Source organism: Hyla sarda, chromosome 8 (genome assembly GCF_029499605.1).
Source record: "Hyla sarda isolate aHylSar1 chromosome 8, aHylSar1.hap1, whole genome shotgun sequence".
NCBI classification, from domain to species: domain Eukaryota; kingdom Metazoa; phylum Chordata; class Amphibia; order Anura; family Hylidae; genus Hyla; species Hyla sarda.
This window is the reverse complement of record NC_079196.1, coordinates 123,519,802-123,540,966: the sequence shown is the minus strand read 5'-3', so window position 1 is coordinate 123,540,966 and position 21,165 is coordinate 123,519,802. Positions and strand designations below refer to the sequence as shown.

At 41.9% G+C, this 21,165-nt stretch overlaps 1 protein-coding gene across 2 annotated transcripts in view; it reads left to right on the top strand.

The window, feature by feature from the left end:
* The window catches only part of TRPM2 (transient receptor potential cation channel subfamily M member 2), a 577,304-nt gene that overhangs the window by 145,875 nt on the left and 410,264 nt on the right, over nt 1–21,165 (top strand). For both annotated transcript variants that reach the window (XM_056536782.1, XM_056536781.1), the window contains exons 4-5: nt 12,369–12,540; nt 14,646–14,829. In XM_056536782.1, the coding sequence (XP_056392757.1) occupies nt 12,369–12,540; nt 14,646–14,829 (356 nt within the window). The remainder of the gene's footprint in view (nt 1–12,368; nt 12,541–14,645; nt 14,830–21,165) is intronic.

The following is a 21,165-nucleotide window of genomic DNA, read 5'->3' as shown; positions in this document are numbered from 1 at the left end:
CTTCTTGTACTTTAATTGCTGTTATGACTTTAAAGGGGTACTCCGCTGCCCTGTGTCGGAAACTCCGCTCCCCAGCGTCCAGAAGTTTATTGTTCCGTACGCTGTGTGCGGGCTTCCGTGTTTAGGGCTGCCCCTCGTGACGTCACGCCCGCCCCTTTCGTGACGCCATTGCTCCCCCTTAGCATAGACTTTCGCTGAGGGGGCAGGCGTGACGTCACGAGGGGCGGCCCTGAACGCGGAAGCCCGCACACAGCGTCTGGAACAATAAACTTCCGGACGCTGGGAAGGGGAGCTTCCGACACAGGGCAGCGGAGTACCCCTTTAATATCTAGCTGTGGAAAGACCCCTTCAATCTGAACCAATCTCTCCTTTACTTTCTTTAGGTCATCTCGAATGAGCATTATACACTACTCAAAAAAATAAAGGGAACACTTAAACAGCACAATGTAACTCCAAGTCAATCACACTTCTGTGAAATCACACTGTCCACTCGGGAAGCAACACTGATTGACAATCATTTTCACATGCTGTTGTGCACATGTAACAGACAACAGGTAGAAATGATAGGCTATTAGCAAAACACCCCCAATAAAGGAGTGGTTCTGCCTATGGCTAGCACTGATCACTTCTCAGTTCCTATGCTTCCTGGCTGATGTTTTGGTCACTTTTCAATACTGGCAGTGCTTTCATTCTAGTGGTAGCATGAGATGGAGTCTACAACCCACACAAGTGGCTGTGGTAGTGCAGCTCATCCAGGATGGCACATCAATGCGAGCTGTGGCAAGAAGGTTTGCTGCATCTGTCAATGTAGTGTCCAGAGAATGGAGGCACTACCAGGAGATAGGCCTGTACATCAGGAGACATGGAGTAGGCTGTAGGAGAGCAACAACCCAGCAGCAGAACCCCTACCTCTGCCTTTGTGCAAGGAGGAGCACTGCCTGAGCCCTGCAAAATGACCTCCTGCCAGCCACAAATGTACATGTAGGGATACAGATGTGGAAGGTTGGAATCCTAGCAGGGGTTCCCTTAGTCTTCCAGTAGATAACCAACTTCGGCACTTAGAGCGCTGCACCGGTGGCGTGATGACACGGGAGTCGGGTGTAGCTTTGTATTTAACTTTTTATTAAGTTCATAATAAGTGGTAATACATAAAGGACTATGCGTTTTGGAGGGGCTCCCTCTTTCCTCAGGTCCAAGTTACAGTATGTGGATACAGTGTTTAATATATATACATAGGTCCATGAATACATTATCCCATTAGACTTTAGAATTTTGGTGGGTCTGAATTCTATTGGAGTGGGACGTCAGCCTCCAGGGTAAGTTCATGGTGTAGAGCAGTGTTTCCCAAACGCGGTCCTCAAGCACCCCCAACAGGTCATGTTTTCTGGATTTCCTTAGTCTTTCACATGTGGTATAACTGTGGTGATGCCTGATTCACTGACCATAATTATATCACCTGTGAAAGACTAAGGAAATCCAACAAACATGACCTGTTGGGGGTGCTTGAGGACCGCGTTTGGGAAACACTGGTATAGAGGAATGTATGGGCTAGTACAATAACTATGTGATTTTTTGCCTGTTGAAAGCTATGGGCCTAATGTGGTGTATGGGGATCTCACGGCATACAAAACTGAAAGATAAACAGCAGGGTCCCGGCAGTAGAGAGGATGGGAGACCATGGTGAGGGGTTCGAATACCAGAGTGAAACACAGTGTTGTGGTTAATCTTTAATTGAGATTGACAGATATGGGTCAATTGATAATTAAGAAAGTCTTTGAGTCTTTGATAGTTGACAGAGTGTTTGAACCGTGGGAACTAGGTCAATGGGATCTCATAGATGGGCAAAGAGGTTAATTGAATCAGGAGGTAATGTGTAAAGCTAAAATGAATGAATGGGGAAGTTGAAATCATACCATTTGCCAGTAAGTGGCAGCAGAACATTAGACAACTAAACATTGTACATCATAAAAGAATGGGGAACATAGATGAGATATTGACCACTCACATATACATAGTATACCCATACATATAAGTGGGACGCCTGGATAGTGTGAGGATTCTTATTTGTAATTCAAGTTGTTACCATGGTTATTTTGCTATGCTGATAAGTATTGGAGGGACCAACGGGTGGTGGTTCTGATTAGTAAGTGCAAGGCTTCTGGTGCTTCAGTGGCTTCATTAAGCCCTTGAGGTTGTAATATATCAAGGCGAAAAATCCAAAACATTACTCTTCTGATGAGGGTTTCAAATCTGTTGGGGATGTGGTTTGGGACATGATCGATAGAGCAGATTGTGAGAGGGACTTCTTCATCCGGGTGCAGTTCGGTACAGTGTCTGGAGATGCTGTGGAGTAGGAATACATTTTTAATATTATTCCTATGTTTGTTGAGGCAACAATGTAGTTCCTGTGTTGTCCTCCCTACATACTGTTTTTTGCATTTGCAAGTGATGAGTTAGATGATATAGCTGGATTTGCAGTTGTATAGGCCTCTGATTGGAAATTCTTTGCCGTTGGTGGTGCTTTTGAAGGTTTTGCATTTGTGTGTTATGGTTTTGCAGCACAGGCATTTGGTTTTCCCGCATTTGTATGCTCCTTTCATGGGTATTGTACTGGTACTTCTGTTTGTTATGTTGCTTGAGTCTGCTTGGGGCTAACATGTTCCGTAAGGTAGGTGCTTTTCTGAAGGTGATATTGAGCTTTTCTGCAAGAATGGGATTCAGTATTGGGTCAGTTTGTAAAATGTCCCAATGTTTGCTGAATGCTGTATGGATTGCTTTGTGTGCGCAATTGTATGTGGTAATGAAATTCAAGCGGGTGTTTTCTGTTGGGTCAGTGGGCACAGTTTTGGGTTCTTTAGGTTTGAGACAGTCGTCCTGAATATGTATCTTGGTTCTCTTGTCTGCTTCATTTAAAAGGGGTTCCGTGTATCCTTTTGCTTTGACACGGTTCTGTAGGGTTTTGGCTTGTTGTTTGAAGGTTTTATTTTCGGTACTGTTTTTGTGAATTTGCTTGTATTGACTGAATGGTATATTCGTGTGCCATTTCTTAGTGTCCACTGTCGAACGACAGATAACTGTTTGAGTCGACTTTCTTGAAATGGGTTGCTGAGAGTATTTCTCAATTTTTATTGCTGATTTCGATGTCAAGAAATTCTATTTTTTTGTTTGAATGATTTCATTTGAGTTTAATCCCCCAGTCGTTGTGGTTAATGCTGTCCACAAAGAGTTGAATAAGGTGTGGGGGCCCTTTCCATAACAGGAAGAGGTCGTATATGTAGCGTCGGTAAACAACCACATGGTCTTTGTAAAGTGTCTGGGTTGTAATGAACTATTCTTCAAAGGCCCCCATAACCAGGTTAGCGTCAGGTCAGCACCATCATATCTGAAGTAGTTATTGGTGAGAATGGTAAGGAGGCAATCGAGAAGAAACTCTTTTTGATTGGGGGTACTGTGGTATCATTCTGTAGGGTGTTTCTGATGCAGTCTAGGCCGATGCTGTGTTTGATGTTGGAATATAGCGCCGTAACTTCTAGGGTGATGAATCTGAAATCTTCCCATTTCAGGGGACATAACATTTTGATCAAGTCATCGGAGCTCTTGAGGTAGCTGGGGAGTAGTTTTACATAATCTTGAAGAATGAGATCTAGGTAATGCGACATTTGGGATGTGTGACTGTTTATGCCGGAAATGATTGGGCGACCTGGTGGGTTTGTAGCGCTCTTGTGAATTTTTGGTAGGTGGTAATATAATAGTACGGATGGTTTGTTGATGAGTAGGAATTTTTTCTCGTTTTTGTTGATGGTGTTTTGGTGCTTGATCCAACATGTTTTGTAGTTTTTCTTGTGGTGGTGGAAAAGGGTTGTAGTCCAGTTTGCGGTAGTATTTGGAGTCATTTAGAATATTCAATGCTACTTTGTGATAGTCTTGGTAATCCTGGATGATGAGACCCCCACCTTTATCCACGGGTCTTATTACTATATTTTTATTTTCTTTGAGATTTTTTAAGGCACATAGTTCCGATTTTGTAAGCTTCCCTTCTTTCTGGGTTTTGTTGGTGGTGGCTGGTAACTGTTTTAGTTCCTTAGCCATCAAATCGTGAAAGGTTTTGATGGTGTGACCCTGGCTGTGAATAGGGTAGAATTTTTATTTGTTCTTTATGGGTGGGTGTCTTCCTTCAGGTGGAGTAGTTTCTATTTCTTCATTTGATGATTTCGGTTGAGGGGTTTGATTGGGCAGAAGAAAGTGTCTTTGAAGTGTTCATTTGCGTTTGAACTGATGGAGATCCAAGAACAGAGTGAAGTCGTTGGGACAAAATGAGAGGCCTTTCTTTAGGAGAGTGGTTTCATGGATGTTCAATTTATGGGAGGAGAGGTTGAAAATTTTGACGAGGGTGTCTTTGTCTGAGTGGTTATTTTTTCCGTGTTTCATTATCAATTTCTTTGTTGGGTTCTTCTAGAGTCTCCTTTCTTTCCTTTTTTCCTTTATTTCTTCCTCCTCATTTCCCACTTTTGTAGTTTTTTTCTTTCTTGGGGTAATTGGGAGGAAGAAGTGTTCCATGTTTTTCCAATGTGGTTTCAGGCTGGCCTCTTGAAAATCCAACGAATTCAGGCTTGATTTCGGGTTCATGTCCCTGCACGGTTTTAGGAAAGAGTTGAAGTTCTGTCCTGAGTTTTTGGAATTGTCAATGGTGATGACAGCTTCCTTGGTGAGTTCTGTGGTCTCCTCTATTGGTAAAAGTAGAATCAGAGGCTCGGAGTAGGGTGGTGGTGTGGTGGGTTCATGGGTGGTTAGGAGTGATAGTTGGGATAGGGGATCCCCTGGGAGGGCGGGGAGCCTGGGGATGGGGGTGGTGGTGTAGGTGGAATAATAATAGCAGAGGAGTTGAGTTGGAATAGGGACGGAGGCTGAGGGGGGATTTGTGGGTGTGTTTTTTGAGTTTATCCAAGGTCAGCATGATGCCCTATAGTTTTCTGGGGTGGCAGGTTGGTCTCGGCGATAACGGGGTGTATGTGGAGGAGTTGGATTGGGGGGGACCGGATAGGGTTTTTTTTTGTGGTGTGGTCTGTAGGTTGCTGGTGGTAGGTATGGGATGAGAGATAGTCCGTGGTTTTGGGGGGGGGATTGTTTCGGGTGATGGCGGGGAATGGGTTGGAGGAGGCGTGGGGGACGGATAGCAAAAGGACGGTTGTTGTGTGGGGTGTATGTTTTTTGGTAGGTGCGAGTTTTGAAAGTGGGTGGTCGGTATGTTATGGGGGATTTCTCAGCCAGGTGGGGGGTGGTGTGTGTGGTGGGTGCTTTTGTTACAAAGGGTTTGTTTCTGTTCCGGATGCAGTATACCCTATCCGCTCGATCTTTTTTGTCTCTATTAAGTTTGCTGTTTTTTTTTGCAATCAATTCCTGTTGAGCCTGTTGATTCTCACTGAGAGGTTCCTATCTACTTTATTGTAATCCTTGTAGGAGGAAAAATCATTTAATTGTGTGATAACCAATGCTATTTCACTGTTCAGTTTGTCACGTAAATCAATTCTTTTTTTGCATATATGCTGCATCATAAGGTTAGAACATTCATTAAGCAAAATTTCCCATTCTGCAGAGTAATCATCATCATTTTTAAAAGTAGACTCATTAGTGAGTCTTAAATCTCGTGGTGCAAGCTTGTCAAACATATATAAATTCAGAATATCAATGTCAAGTCTATGCCTTAGTTCATCCTGTAATAGATCTTACAACTTATGAAAGTCTGATCATAGATGTGTCTTTGATAGATGATCATAGATGTGACATTTCTGTCGGCACTCAGGTACCTGACAGTCCTTGCTGTGTTTGCGGGCAGCCTGTGAGTTCAGCGATCAGTTTTTCTCTGTCCTGGAATCGCGATTTGAGGTAGTCCATCTTTAGTGCAGGTGTCTTCTGATGTTGGTACTCAGCAGCCTTCTGTCCCTTATTCCTCAGGAACCGTCACGGTAACCCCAGCAGATGGTTTCTGTAAAAGCAGTAGGATATAGGGAAAGAAATGGGGAGACAGAGATGGCGCTATATAGTGCCAATTAGGGAGCCCCTCCGAAATGCGTAGTCCTTTATGTATTACCATTTTTTATGAACTTAATAAAACATTAAATATGAAGCTACACTCGACTCCCGTGTCATCATGCCGCCGGTGCAGCGCTCTAAGTGCCCTGCCATGATTCCCACCTTCCACATCTGTATCCCTGCATTGTCCACCGTCCTCGACGGGACCGACGGTCAGCTGCTCCCGACGTACCAGCCAAAAGAACCTGCTCAATACGCTTAACAGTGTTGCGCCTGCATCCAGCGCAACCTGCAAAGGTGAGGTCTTTTACACCTATTTACTGCTGTAATCATGGATAGTCGGCACTATATTGTGCCATCTCTGTCTCCCAATTTCTTTCACTATATCCTAAAAATGTACATGTGTCCACTCAAACGGTCAGAAACAGACTCCATGAGAGTGGTATGAGGGCCCGACGTTCACAGGTGGGGGTTGGCAGAGAACACCAAGATTGGCAAATTCGCCACTGGTGCCTTGTGCGCTTCACTAATGAAAGCAGGTTCACACTGAGCACATGTGACAGACGTGACAGAGTCTGGAGATGCCGTGGAGGCTGCCTGCAACATCCTCCAGCATGACCGGTATGGCGGTGGGTCAGTAATGGTGTGGGGTGGCATTTCTTTGGGGGGCTGCACAGCCCTCCAAGTGCTTGCCAGAGGTAGCCTGACTGCCATTAGGTACTGAGATGAGATCCTCAGACACCTTGTGAGACCATATGTTGGTGCGGTTGGCCCTGGGTTCCTCTTTATGCAATACAAAGCTAGACCTCATGTGGCCGAAGTGTGTCAGCAGTTCCTGCAGGAGGAAGGCATTGATACTATAGACTTGCCCGCCCTTTTCCTGAATCCGATTGAGCACATCTGGTACATCATGTCTCATTCCATCCACCAACGCCACGTTGCACCAGTTGGCGGATGCTTTAGTCCAGGTCTGGGAGGACATTCCTCAGGAGACCATCCGCCACCTCATCAGGAGCATGCCCAGGTGTATTATGGAGGTCATACGGGCACGTGGAGGCCACACACACGACTGAGCCTCATTTTGACTTGTTTTAACCCGATAACGACCATGGACGTCTATACTCGTCCAATGGCCGTTACCGGGGTATGACGCGGGCTCCCGACTCGAGCCCGCGTCATACCGGCCAGCCCCCAGCTGATTCCTGTAGCTGGGGGCCGGCGTTAATAGCAGACATGCGGCGATCGCCGCGGCCGGCTATTAACCCTTTAGATCGCCGCTGTCAAAGTTGACAGCAGCGTCTAAAGGTGCCTGTATTAAGTCCCTGGTGGTCCAGTGGGGTGTATCGCTCCCCCGCAGCGCGATCGCGGGGGAGCGATCCACTACTGAGGTAGCCTGAGGGCTTACCTCTCCTGCTGCGGCGGCTCCGGTGCTCTGAATGATAAAGCCTGGCAGGGCCAGGCTTTATCAATCGAGCGCAGAGCACACAGATCATTGTGGTTTTATGAAACCACAATGATCTGTATGAGGAATCTAATGATTCCTCCTAAAATTCCCCTAAGGGGACTAAAAGTGTAAAAAAAAAAGTTTAAAAAAAGTTTAAAAACACACACATTAACCCCTTCCTTATTAAAAGTTTAAATCACCCCCCTTTTCCCAAATTCCATATTAAAAATATGTAACCATAATAAAAATAAACATATGTGGTATTGCTGCGTGCGTAAATGTCTAAACTATAAAAATATATCATTAATTAAACCGCACGGTCAATGGCGTACACGCAAAAAAATTCAAAAGTCCAAAATAGCGTATTTTTGGTCACTTTTCATACCATAAAAAAAGGAATAAAAAGCGATCAAGAAGTCCAATCAAAATAAAAATGGTACCGATTAAAACTTCAGATCACGGAGCAAAAAATTTGCCCTCAAACCACCCTGTACGTGGAAAAATAAAAAAGTTATAGGGGTCAGAAAAGGACAATTTTAAATGTATAAATTTTCCTGCATGTAGTTATGATTTTTTCCAGAAGTACGACGAAATCAAACCTATATAAGTAGGGGATCATTTTAATCGTATGGACATACAGAATAAATATAAAGTGTCATTTTTACGGAAAAATATACTGCCTAGAAACAGAAGCCCCCAAAATTTACTAAATGGTGTTTTTTCTTCTATTTTGTCGCACAATGATTTTTTTTTTCCATTTCGCCATAAATGTTTGTGTAAAATGACTGATGTCATTCCAAAGTAGAATTGGTGGCTCAAAAAATAAGCCCTCATATGGATTTAAAGGTGCAAAATTGAAAGGGTTATGATTTTTAAAAGGTAAGGAGGAAAAAACGAAAGTGTAAAAACAGAAAAATGCTTGGTCCTTAAGGGGTTAAGGACATTACATCAAAGTTGGATCACCACTTTGATTTTGAGTGTGACTCCATTTCCAGACCTCCATGGGTTGATACATTTTATTTCCATTGATAATTTTTGTGTGATTTTGTTGTCAGCACATTCAACTATGTAAAGACGAAAGTATTTCATATGATTAGTTCATTCATTCAGATCTAGGATGTGTTCTCTAAGTGTTCCCTTTATTTTTTTGAGCAGTGTTTCTGTACTTAATCCGCTAACTTGGGTAGTTAATTCCTCTAATGATTTGTGACTCTTTTGCACTTCACTTAGAATGGAACTAAGCATTTGTGCATTTATTTAACCTCTCTCCCCTTCTCAAGCAGCCCTTCCATTTGTAAGACTGAGAATCTAGAGCCTTCATTTAAAGCATTCTCTCCTTCAACAATTGTTTGTCTGTTTGTTCTAGTCTTAACAGAGTCCTTTTGAGAGTTTAAAAAGTATCCATCTTTTACTGATTATTTCTACCCGCTCCCTCCTCCTGAGCCTCTCTGCAACAATTATGGCTTATTTGGCATCTCATTTAAAGGTTGTGCTACTCCTTTTTCCCTGTAAACATACGTGTGTTCTTTAACCAGTTAATGACCATGAACGTCTATGCTCGCCCATGCGCCGTTAATGGGGTATGGCAGGGGTTCCCGACTCGAGCCCACGTCATACCGGCCGGCTGATTCTTGTAGCTGAGGGCCGAAGTTAATAGCCGACATGCGGCGATTACTGCGGCCAGCTATTAACCCTTTAGATCGCCGCTGTCAAAGCTGACAGCGGTGTCTAAGGTTGCCTTTATCCTATCCCTGGTGGTCCAGTGGGGTGGATCCCCCCCCCCTCATCACGAGCACTGTGGAGGTAGCCAGAGGGATTACCTCTGCTTCTGTGGCTAGGCTTTATCAATCGAGCGCAGAGCACACAGATCAATGTGGTTCTATGGATCCACATTAATCTGTATGAGGAATCAAATGATCTCTCCTAAAAGTCCCCTCAGGGGACAAAAAGTGTAAAAAAAAAAGTTTATAAAAAGTTTTAAAACACACACATTAACCCCTTCCTTATTAAAATGTTAAATCACCCCCTTTACCCAAATTCTATCTAAAAAAATATAGAAATATAATAAATATAAACATGTAGTATCGCTGCGTGCGTAAATGTCCGAACTATAAAAATATATCATTAATAAAATTTTACGTTCAATGGCGTATGCACAAAATAATTTTGTATTTTTGGTCACTTTTTATACCATAAGAAAAAAGGAATAAAAAGCGATCAAAAAGTCAGATCAAAACAAAAATGGTACCGATTAAAACTTCAGATCACGGCACAAAAAATGAGCCCTCATACCGCCCTGTACGCAGAAAAATAAAAAAAGTTATAGGGGCCGGAAGAAGACAATTTTAAATGTATTATTTTTTGTGCATGTAGGTATGATTTTTTCCAAAAGTACGACAAAATCAAACCTATATACATAGGGTATCATTTTAATCAATTGGACCTACAGAATAAAGATAAAGGCCCTCATTTACTATTGCAAATCCGACATGTTTTGTTGGGTTGTGCGCCAGATTCTGTCGCATTGCGCCAGAAATTCTGTCTGTGCCAGATTTTGCGCCAGAATTGAAACCCTAAAAAAAGGGGCATGGTCACCGGGGAAAGGGGATGTGTTCTCGGAAAAGGGGGCGTGTTTCCGACATTTTCACAAAAACCCAACATAATTACTAAGGTTTCCACATAAAATGTGGTGGATTTGAACCGAGGAAAACCAGACAGATCAGAGCATGTGTAAAAAAAGCAAAGTGTAGGGAAAGTGGAAAATGAAGGGAAACCTTAGTAAATACAGGGTACATTCACACGGGCGGTTTTGCAGTGAGTTTCCTGTTTCAAGTTTGAGCTGCCGCAAATTTTCCACAGGTGTTTGACAAATATTCGTTAAAGTTGGATAGAAAAATGAGAACGAAAATTTTTTTCAATAAAATGCTGGTGTTACCCTAAATTTTTCATTTTCACAAGGTAAAATAGGAAAAAAGCCCCCAAACTTTGTAACACCATTTCTTCTGAGTATATAAATACCCCATATGTGGTTGGAAACTGCTCTGTGGGCAAACTACAATGCTCAGAAGAGAAGGAGCGCCATTGGGATTTTGGAGAGAGAATGTGTCTGGAATTGAAGGCCACGTGTGTTTACAAAGCCCCCGTGGTGCCAGAACAATGGATCCCCCCCACATGTGACCCCATTTTGAAAACTATACCCCTCATGTAATGTAATAAGGGATGCAGTGAGCATTTATGCCCCACAGGTGTCTGACAGATTTTTGGAACAGTGGTCCGTAAAAATGAAAAATTATATTTTTCATTTGCAAAGCCCACTGTTCCAAAGATCTGTCAAACGCCAGTGGGGTGTAAATGCTCACTGCACCCCTTATTAAATTCTGTGAGGGGTGTAGTTTCCAATAGGAGGTCACATGTGGGGGGTTCCACTGTTCTGGCACCACGGGGGGGGTTTTGTATACGCACAAGTCCCCCGACTTCTATTCCAAACAAATTCTCTCTTCAAAAGCTCAATGGTGCTCCTCCTCTTCTGAGCATTGTAGTTTGCCAGCAGAGCACTTTACATCCACATATGGGGTATTTCCATACTCAGAAAAAATGGGGTTACAAATTTTGGGAGTCTTTTTCTCCTATTACCCCTTGTGAAAATGAAAAGTATGGGGCAACACCAGCATGTTAGTGTAAAAAAAATTTTTTTTTACACTAACATGCTGGTGTAGACCCCAACTTTTCCTTTTCATAAGGGGTAAAAGGAGAAAAATCCCCCTTAAATTTGTAACACCATTTTTACTGAGTGGAGAAATACCCCATATGTGGCCCTAAACTGTTGCCTTGAAATACAACAGGGCTCTGAAGTGAGAGGGCGTCATGTGCATTTGAGGCCTAAATTAGGAATTTACAATAGGGGCGGACGCGGATACAAGGATGGCACTTGTCTCCACCTAAACCCTATGGCAGTGTTTCCCAAACAGAGAGCCTCCAGCTGTTGCAAAACTCCCAACCTGCCAGAACAGTCAATGGCTGTCCGGAAATACTGGGAGCTGTTATTTAGCAACAGCTGGAGGCTCCGTTTAGGAAACACTGCCGTATGAGATGTTTTTCATTTTTATTGGGGGGGGGGGGGGGGGGGCATGTAAGGGTGTGTATGTAGTGTTTTACTTTTTATTACTTGTTGGTGTAGTGTAGTGTTTTTAGGGTACATTCACACAGGCGAGGGTTCACAGTGAGTTTTCCGCTGGGGGCAAACCTTCAGCTGTTGCAAAACTACAACTCCAAGAATGCACTGACAGAGCATACATGCTGGGAGTTGTAGTTTTGCAACAGCTGTAGGCACACTGGTGGGGAACCACTGAGTTAGGAAACAGACTCTAGTTCAGTGTTTCCCAACCAGTGTGCCTACTGCTGTTGCAAAACTACACCTCCCGGCATGCACTGACAGCTGAAAGGCATGCTAGGAGTTGTAGTTATGCCACAACTGGGGAACAACAGTTTGGAGACCGCTAAGGAGTGGTCTCCAAACTGTGGTCCTCCAGATGTTGCAAAACTACAACTTTCAGCATGCACTGACTGCCTGGGCATGCTGGGAATTGTAGTTTTGCAACATCTGGAGGGCTACAGTTTGGAGACCACTGTATAGTCGACCACGATTTTAGATCCGGTTGGAAAAGCGCATACGGGGCAAAAATGAGCCGACCTGAGCGAACGTTTCACTCTGGTCGGCTCATTGAAATGAATTACCATACGGGCGCATACGGCTGGGATACAGAAGAGTACGGTTTTAACTCCCACCAGCCGGCAACAACTGTATTGTAGTAAACAGGCATAATCTGTAGAATTCTAGTTTGACCACATTACAAGCACAGGTATCATTAAAAGTTTTATGTTTCTACATAAACAGGCGGAGCATCTGTATGTGTGGATATTCTAAAGAACAGCACATCGATTCAGCTACAAGACCACAGCCATTCCAAAGCAAAGGAACATGGGACGTAAATGAACATATAAAGGAAATGCCCACAGATGCATTTGGAGATATCAATTTCACTGGGCTGGGTCCCAAAATTGGAAAGGTTTGTTTAATGATTATTTCTTGTGGCATTTTATCATTTTTCGTAATTACATTTTTTAAGCTTTAATTATTAATTTCACTTTAATCTTATACAAAAACTTCACGCTTTCAAGTTTTTTTTTCATTCATTTCTCATTTTATGCCTCCTCATTTCTTATACATCATTTACACAAATTATTTTTTACTTAAAGGGGTTCTCTGGTGCTTAGACATCTCATCCCCTATCCAAAGGATAGGGGATAAGATGCCTGATTGCGGGAGTCCCGCCACTGGGGACCCCCGGGATCTTGCACAGGGCACCCCGTTTGTAATCAGTCCCCGGAGCGTGTTTGCTCCGGGTCTGATTACCGGCAACCACAGGGCCGACGGCGTGTGACGTCTCGCCTCCACCCCCGTGTGAAGTCACACTCCGCCCCTCAATGCAAGCCTATGGGAGGGGGCGTGATAGCTGTCACGCCCCCTCCCATAGGCTTGCATTGAGGGGCGGAGGCGAGATGTCACACGCCGTCGGCCCTGTGTTCGCCGGTAATCAGACCCGGAGCAAACATGCTCCGGGGACTGTTTACAAACGGGGTGCCGCGTGCAAGATCCCAGGGGGTCCCCAGTAGCAGGACTCCCACGATCAGGCATCTTATCCCCTATCCTTTGGATAGGGGATAAGATGTCTAAGCAACTGGGAACCCCTTTAATTTATTTAAATGTAATTGTGATTATTCATTACTTTATTTTTATTCTCCAGTCATGTCACCTTCATTGTGGCATTCACCTAGGGATCTAACATTTCTGCTATAAAAGCATTCAATTTGCTTATCTCTCTATTGCAGTTGAACAACTGCATTGTAACAAATGATGACATGAGGAGAATCGAGAGAGAGAGAGAAAGAGATAGAGAGAGAGAGAAAATGTATTTCAGCTACTAAAAAAAAAAAAGCTTAGCTTGTAAAAATCTGGTTTAGCTTGTAAAGATCTAGTAAACTCTTAAGGCTATGTTCACATGGCATCATTTCTGCACAGAATTCTGCATGAAAATTCTGCATTAATTTATAGCCAATACACTAACGGGATTCCACTGTCCAATTTACATAGCAGAATTTCCACTTTTTCACAATTTTCATGCAGAATTCCAAGCAGAAATGCTGCAGTGTGAACATAGCCTCTGACTGTCTAGTCTGACTTTTCCTTGTTTAAGAACTTGACTGTGCACTGCGCCTTAAACATGTTTCAACTCTGAGCTGGAACAGATTTCAGCTATGATTTACACCTTTTTGCCTGTGTAAATCATGGCACATTTTCTGTACTGCCATGGCTATGCCCACTTTTGTAAAACCACACCTGCTTTACGCCCACCAAGCTGCAGCTGCCTTATTCGGCCCAGCTGTGAGCAGGCTTGAAGAAGCAGCAGCGGTGATGTTCGGGTGCTCCTGGAGCTCTGCCTGTGCACCAGTCTTGCCTCATGAATTAGGGGGATATTGGGAAAACGAGGCCATGCATTGGGAATACGTAAATATCATTATCATTATAATCAGTACCACACCACACTACCAAAAAAATCCGCTCTACATATAATTCTTTGTCTATGCCTGTCAAGTAAATCACAGAGAAAAAAGAATAAAGTAAGATTTGTGCTAAAATTACCAAACCTACAAAACTAAACCTACAAAATAACTTATATACAATTAAAAAAACATATTGAACTCGGAAAGCCAACAATACTCAGTGCCACAACATGAAGTAGTAAATATTTAGTCTAGCACTTTATTATTGCTATCTGCTTTTAAACATCTTGTCATACATTTGTTGCTCCATAATACAATTGTCATTCATATGTCGAATCAAAGTAAGGACAGTTTATGGAGGGGATGTAATTGTCAGCAAAAACAAAGGTGGCGGAGAAGCAGATATTTTTAGGATCTTATGAAAAACTATAAATTAGGTGAAATACTGTTTTTTTTCTAAAATATAAAGATCCTTTTGTTTATTAATGCTCCTCTCTCTCTCTCTCTCTCTCTCTCTCTCTCTCTTTCTCTCTCTCTCTCTCTCTCTCTCTCTCTCTCTCTCTCTCTCTCTCTCTCTCTCTCTCTCTCTTTTTTTTTCCCAACTTCCTAGCAGTTTGTAAGAGTATCATCTGATACTCCATCTTACGTTCTCTACCAGCTGATGACTGAACAATGGGGTCTTGAAATCCCTAATCTTTTAATTTCAGTAACAGGAGGAGCTAAGAACTTCCGTATGAAAATGAGACTGAGGAATATTTTCCGCAGGGGTCTAGTAAAAGCAGCACAAACTACAGGTAATTTAATGTATTTATCTTGAGTAAAGAGTTTTAAATATAGTACATATCTGCAGTGAAAACTGGAGATAAATAGAGAGATTTACTAACTGTGATGTTTTGGTATGCTGCACGTTAGTAAAGTTCCAACTACTTTCAGTCCGCTTGCTTTACTAATAGGTGCATACTTCTTAGCAAGTACAACTGTGACCTGGCTGCCTTTGCGCCCGACGCAGTAGGTAAAAGCCAGCCAGGAGCTGGCATATATTTTTCCAACTTTTGGTGTTGCAAGTCAGCCCAAAAGTCACATGTAAAGAGGGCCCCCATCTAGTCTTCTTCTACCTCTTTGGCGCAAACGGTGTACATGTTCCAAATGTTGCAATAATGTTCATAAATGGCAATAATGCTTAACAGCACAAGTGCATAATCTTGCATTTATCCACCTTAAACTTAATTTGCCATTTTTCTGCTCAAACACCCAGGTTCCCCAGATCACTCTGTAATATTATCTGTAAGTGAACCCAGCACTGAATGCTGTGGTATCCCTATTAAAACTGTGACCCAATCGCAATATGTTCCATTGATTATACTGTATAATTGAGGATTTTCCTACCCTTGGTGACGGAAAATATACATTTTATTAAGGACAGGAGACTAACATTAAGCTAATTCTTTCTTTACTGAAATTTTTGCAGCAAACAAAGGGTTAATATATAATTTTGGCTCCTTTCACACTATGAGCATTCATCCGTTATTAACCCCTTAAGGACGCATCCCATTTTGACCTTAAGGACGCAGCCGTTTTTTGCAAATCTGACCACTGACAGTTTAAGCATTAATAACTCTGGGATGCTTTAACTTATGAATTTGATTCTGAGACAGTTTTTTCGTGTCATATTCTACTTTATGTAAGTGGTAAATTTTTGTCGATACTTCCTTTATTTCTTGGTGAAAAAATAAAAAATGTCATGAAAAATGTGAAAATTTAGCATTTTTCGAACTTTGAAGCTCTCTGCTTGTAAGGAAAGTGGACATTCCAAATAAATGATATGTTGATTCACATATACAATATGTCTAGTTTGTGTTTGCATTATAAAGTTGACATGTTTTTTACTTTTTGAAAACATTATAGGGCTTTTTAGTTTAGCAGCAATTTTCCAATTTTTCATGAAAATGTCAAAATCGGAATTTTTCAGGGATCAGTTCAGTTTTGAAGTAAATTTGAGGGTCTTTATGTTAGAAATACCCTATAATGGACCCATTGTTAAAACTGCACCCCATAAAGTATTCAAAATTATATTCAGAAAATGTGGAGTAGAAAATTCAAAATCTTTATTTTTTACATTAACATGTTCTTGTAAACCCATTTTTTTTTCATTTTACAAGCGGTAATAAGTAAAAATGTCCCCCCAAATTTGTAACCCTATTTCTATTGAGTAAGGAAATGCCTAATATGTGGATGTAAAGTGTTCTGCTGGCACAGTAGAGAGCTCAGAAAGGAAGGAGCGACAATGGGATTTTGGAGAGAGCGAATTTGGCTGAAATGGTTTTTGTGGGGCATGTGTCATTTAGGAAGCTCCAATGGTGCCAGAACAGCAAAAAAAAACAAAAACAAAACACATGGCACACTATTTGGGAAACTACACCCCTAAAGGAAGGCAACAAGGGGTATAGTGAGCCTTAATACTCCACAGGTGATTGACAAATTTTCGCTAAGGTGGGACGTGAGAATGAAAAATTGAATTTTTTTCCCAAAAATGCTAGTGCAACCCCAAATTTTTCATTTTCACAAGGGGTAATAGGAAAAAATGTCCCCCAAAATGTGTAACCCCATTTCTCTCAAGTAAGGAAATACTTCATATGTGGATGTTAAGTGCTCTGTGGATGCACTAGAGGGCTCAGAATGGAAAGAACGACAATGGGATTTTGGAGAGCGAATTTTGCTGAAATGGTTATTAGGGGGCATGTCTCATTTAGAAAGCCCCCATAGTGCCATAGCAGCCCCCCCCAAAAAAAAAACACATGGCACACTATTTGGGAAACTACACCCCTCAAGGAACATAAGAGGTATAGTGAGCCTTAACACCCCACAGGTGATTGACAAATTTTCGCTAAGGTTGGACGTGAGAATGAAAAATTTAATTTTTTTCACAAAAATGCTAGTGCAACCCCAAATTTTTCATTTTCACAAGGGGTAATAGGAAAAAATTCCCCCCAAAATGTGTAACCCCATTTCTCTCGAGTAAGGAAATACTTCATATGTGGATGTAAAGTGCTCTGTGGGTGCACTAGAGGGCTCAGAATGAAAGGAACGACAGTGGGATTTTGGAGAGCGAATTTTGCTGAAATGGTTTTTAGGGGGCATGTCTCATTTAGGAAGCCCCCATAGTGCCATAACAGCCCAAAAAAAAAAAACACATGGCACACTATTTGGGAAATTACTCCCCTCAAGGAACGTAACAAGGGGTATAGTGAGCCTTAACACCCCACAGGTGATTGAGGAATTTTCGCTAAAGTTGGACGTGAGAATAAAAAAATGTATAGGGTAATAGGAGAAAAAGCCCCCAAAATTTGTAACACAATATCTTCTGAGTATGAAAATACCACATATGTGGATGTAAAGTGCTCTGTCGGCGAACTATAATTCTCAGAAGAGAAGGAGCGTCATTTTGCTTTTGGAAAGAGAGTTTGGTTGGAATAGAAGTCGGGGGCCATGTGCGTTTACAAAGCCCCCGTGCTACCAGAACAGTGGACCCCCCCCCCCCCATGTGACCCCATTTTGGAAACTATACTTTTCATACATAGCGCTGTGGTGGCATATGTATATAGATGCGCTGTGGGGGCCAGATAACGCTATATGTCGCCTCCCCCCCAGCTTATCTATATACTTATGCCCCTGCAGCGCTATGTATGAAAAGTATATCTCTCAGCAGCACATCAGGCCAGCAGCCGGCCAGCCCGATGATGCTGATAGAAATACCTTTCATACATAGAGGGTATCTATAAGTATAGATACACCACAGTGCATCTATATACATATGCCACTGCAGCGCTATGTAAGAAAAGTATTTCTATCGGCATCATCAGGCCGGCCGGCTACTGACCTGATGCTGACCTGGTTGCTGATAGATAAACTTTTCACATATAGCGCTACGGTGGCATTTTATGACAAATGCGCTGCGCGGGGCACATTATAAATACGCTGCGGGGGTATACATTTATAAATGCGCTGGCTGGGGGTCATATCTTTATTAATGTGCCGGCGGGGGTCATATCTGTATTAATGCACTGGTGGGGGGTCATATATTTATTATTGCGCTGTGGGGAGCATATTATAAATGCACTGGGGGGCTAGATATATAGGCTATATGTCTGCCCCCCTGTGGCGCTATATATCTTGCCCCCCATAGCACTTTTAATATACATATGGCCCCCGCTGCCACTCACAGTGTTCATTTTAAAAAACCCCACCATGAGCCCTGAATGGCTCCTCACTATCGGCCATTCAGGGCTCCCCACAGGGGATTTAATTATGAAAGTAAAAACACACGATAAATTGCAGGGTTGCGGAGCATGCCGCCAGCTACCTTGCTTAATAACTTCTGATGGTATGGGTCTCAGAAATGAGACCCGGTGCGATCAATCCTTCAGCCTCTGTACTACAACCCCCATCATGGAACAGAGTATGTCCCATGATGGGGGTTGTAGTACAAACACTAATGTAGCCTCCCCAGCCACCGGCAGACTCCCACAGCTGGGGAATTACTACTCCCATCATGGAAACAAGTCTGTTCCATGATGGGAGTAGTAGTAGTCCCTCAGAACTGCAGGAGTCTGCTGATGTCACCTCTTCTGAGCATGCTCAGAAGTAATAACGGATATTATAAATGAGGTGCAAAGGGATGACATAAAGGCTCATCCGTTTGCCATAGACTTCAATGTTAAAAATAACAGCCGTTAATTTACCCGTTTCTTGTGACAGAAGAAAAATTAGTACATGTGTCGTATTTTCTTCCGTCACAACTAACATCAGTTATTCATGACGGGCTATAAAGGGTCATAACGGATAATCAAAAAATCCCATAGACTTGAATGGGATTTTGTAACGGCCGTTTAACATGGCTTTTCTAATGGACGTTTATAGTGGATCTTTTAACGGAACATCTTTTTTAGTGTGAAATGGGCCTAACAGATAAAAAAAGTTCTTTGAATATATAATATAGTATGATCCATAGTCCATAGTGGTATAGTCCAACTTTTATATAATGCTCCAAACAGTAAGCCACTCCCTCTTTCTTTGGTGGTATTGAAGAAAAAATGTGCTTAATAAAATAACATAGCTGAAATCTGAAGATCAGGAACAACGAAGATTAACTTTAATTGATGTGTAGTCCATCATAGGAGTGATAACAACTGGAAACTGCTACTTGTAGCTTGTTTAAAGTGTAAGAGAAAAAACAAGAAAATAAATAGATAGGGTTGGGAATAGAAGGGAGAGATAATGTTTGTCTCCTGTCCTTAATAAAATCTATATTTTCCGTCACCAATGGTAGGAAAATCCCCAATTTTATTACAGGACGGAGACTCACATTATGCTTGTTTAAAGCTTAAATAGTAATAATAAGGGTAAATAAAATAAATAATATATCAATTAAACAATGACATCGATACATGTGAATCGAGTCTAAAATTGAAAGTCTTAAATGTAGATTCTGATGACCAATTGGCAGATTTTAGAATGTCAGATAAGATGCCACCTGCTTGTCTAACTTTGGTAGACATAACACCTCTAGTCGAATGAGCTCCAAAAAGTGATACTTCAATACCTGCTAAAGACATGGTTTGTCTAACCCATCTAGCTAAAGTTGGAGAATAAACAGGTAAGTGAGGTCTGCAGAAGGATATAATTAATTGAGAGGAATTAGTATGTCTGAAAGGATCCATTGTTTTTTCATAAGATTGTAAACAATGTACAACACACAAAATTTCTTTTGTTGAGGAAAGGCTGGGTAACAAACAGTACGTAGATCAGTTTTGGTTCATTTGTGAATAGTAAAAGCAACTCCTGGAGGTAAAAATTGTCTATGAGATATTTCTAGAGCTCTAACATCTTTAACTCTTTTAAAAGAGATCAGACATAATAACATGGTAAGTTTGAAAGATAATAATTTTAGTGTGAGAAGATCATTTTCTCCCCAATAATCTATTAGATTTAAAACAAGTGTGGTATCCCGAGTAGATTGGTATTTGGGTAAAGGGGTCTTCTAAACTTAATACCTTTTAAAAATTTACAAATTAAAGGATGTTTTCCTAAAGGTAAGGCATGAATAGGGGCATATTAAAAGGAAATAGCTGATCAGTATACATTAATAGTTCTATAAGCTTTCTCTGCATTAAAAGAGTCGGATAAGAAATTTATGACATTGCTTAAAGGTGCATGTATGGGATCCAAAACCCCTTGCATGCACCAATTAGACCAAATTTTCCAGGCACATCTGTAATCCGTTGTGGTACCTGGGGCCCAAGCATCTGAGAGGATGTTGCAAGCTGAAAGTTGTAAATCAGGTATTGGCGACCTGAAATAAGCCAGGCTACTAGGGGTAGTTGATCTGACAATATGAGAGGATGAGGGTTCTCGGATGGATTCAGTAAAATGGAAGGATTTTGCGGAAGGATACGTGGAAGATCTATGGACATTGCCAAAGCTTGGGGAAACCAAGACTGAGTTGGCTATAATGGGGTTATTAAAACTATTGTTGATTTCTGTGACCTGGTAAGGAGAATAGTCAGTGGAATGAATACAAAAGGTGGAAAGGCATACAGGGTTTCTGGAGGCCATGTTTGAAGCAATGCGTCTTTGCCCAGAGATTCCGGATCTGGACACCAGCTGATAAATTTAGGAATCTGACGGTTCAGACGTGAAGCAAATTGAGTTGATCGAAGATTAGAGGATCTAGCTTCCAATCGCTGTTGTCGACTAGGAAACGAGAGTTCCAATCTGCTATTTAATGGGAATGTGAATCCTGGTAGATATTCTGCTTTCAAATTGATATCCTTCTCCAGACAAAAATGCCAAAATTATTTTGCTGGCTTACAATGTTGGCTAACAATTTTGATTTGGTGCCTCCCAATCGATTGATGTATTGAACTGCGGAAATATTTTCCATCCGCAGAAGATTACAGCAATGAGATCTGTTTTTGGCAAAGCTTTTGAGGGCAAAGGATCCCTCTAGTAATTCTAGGCAATTTATGTGAAGAAGAGATTCCTCTTCTGATCATTTTCCTCCTGTAGAGAATGGACCACATCGAGCACCCCATCCAGAAAGACTGGCATCCGATTCTGTGATCAGGTCTGGG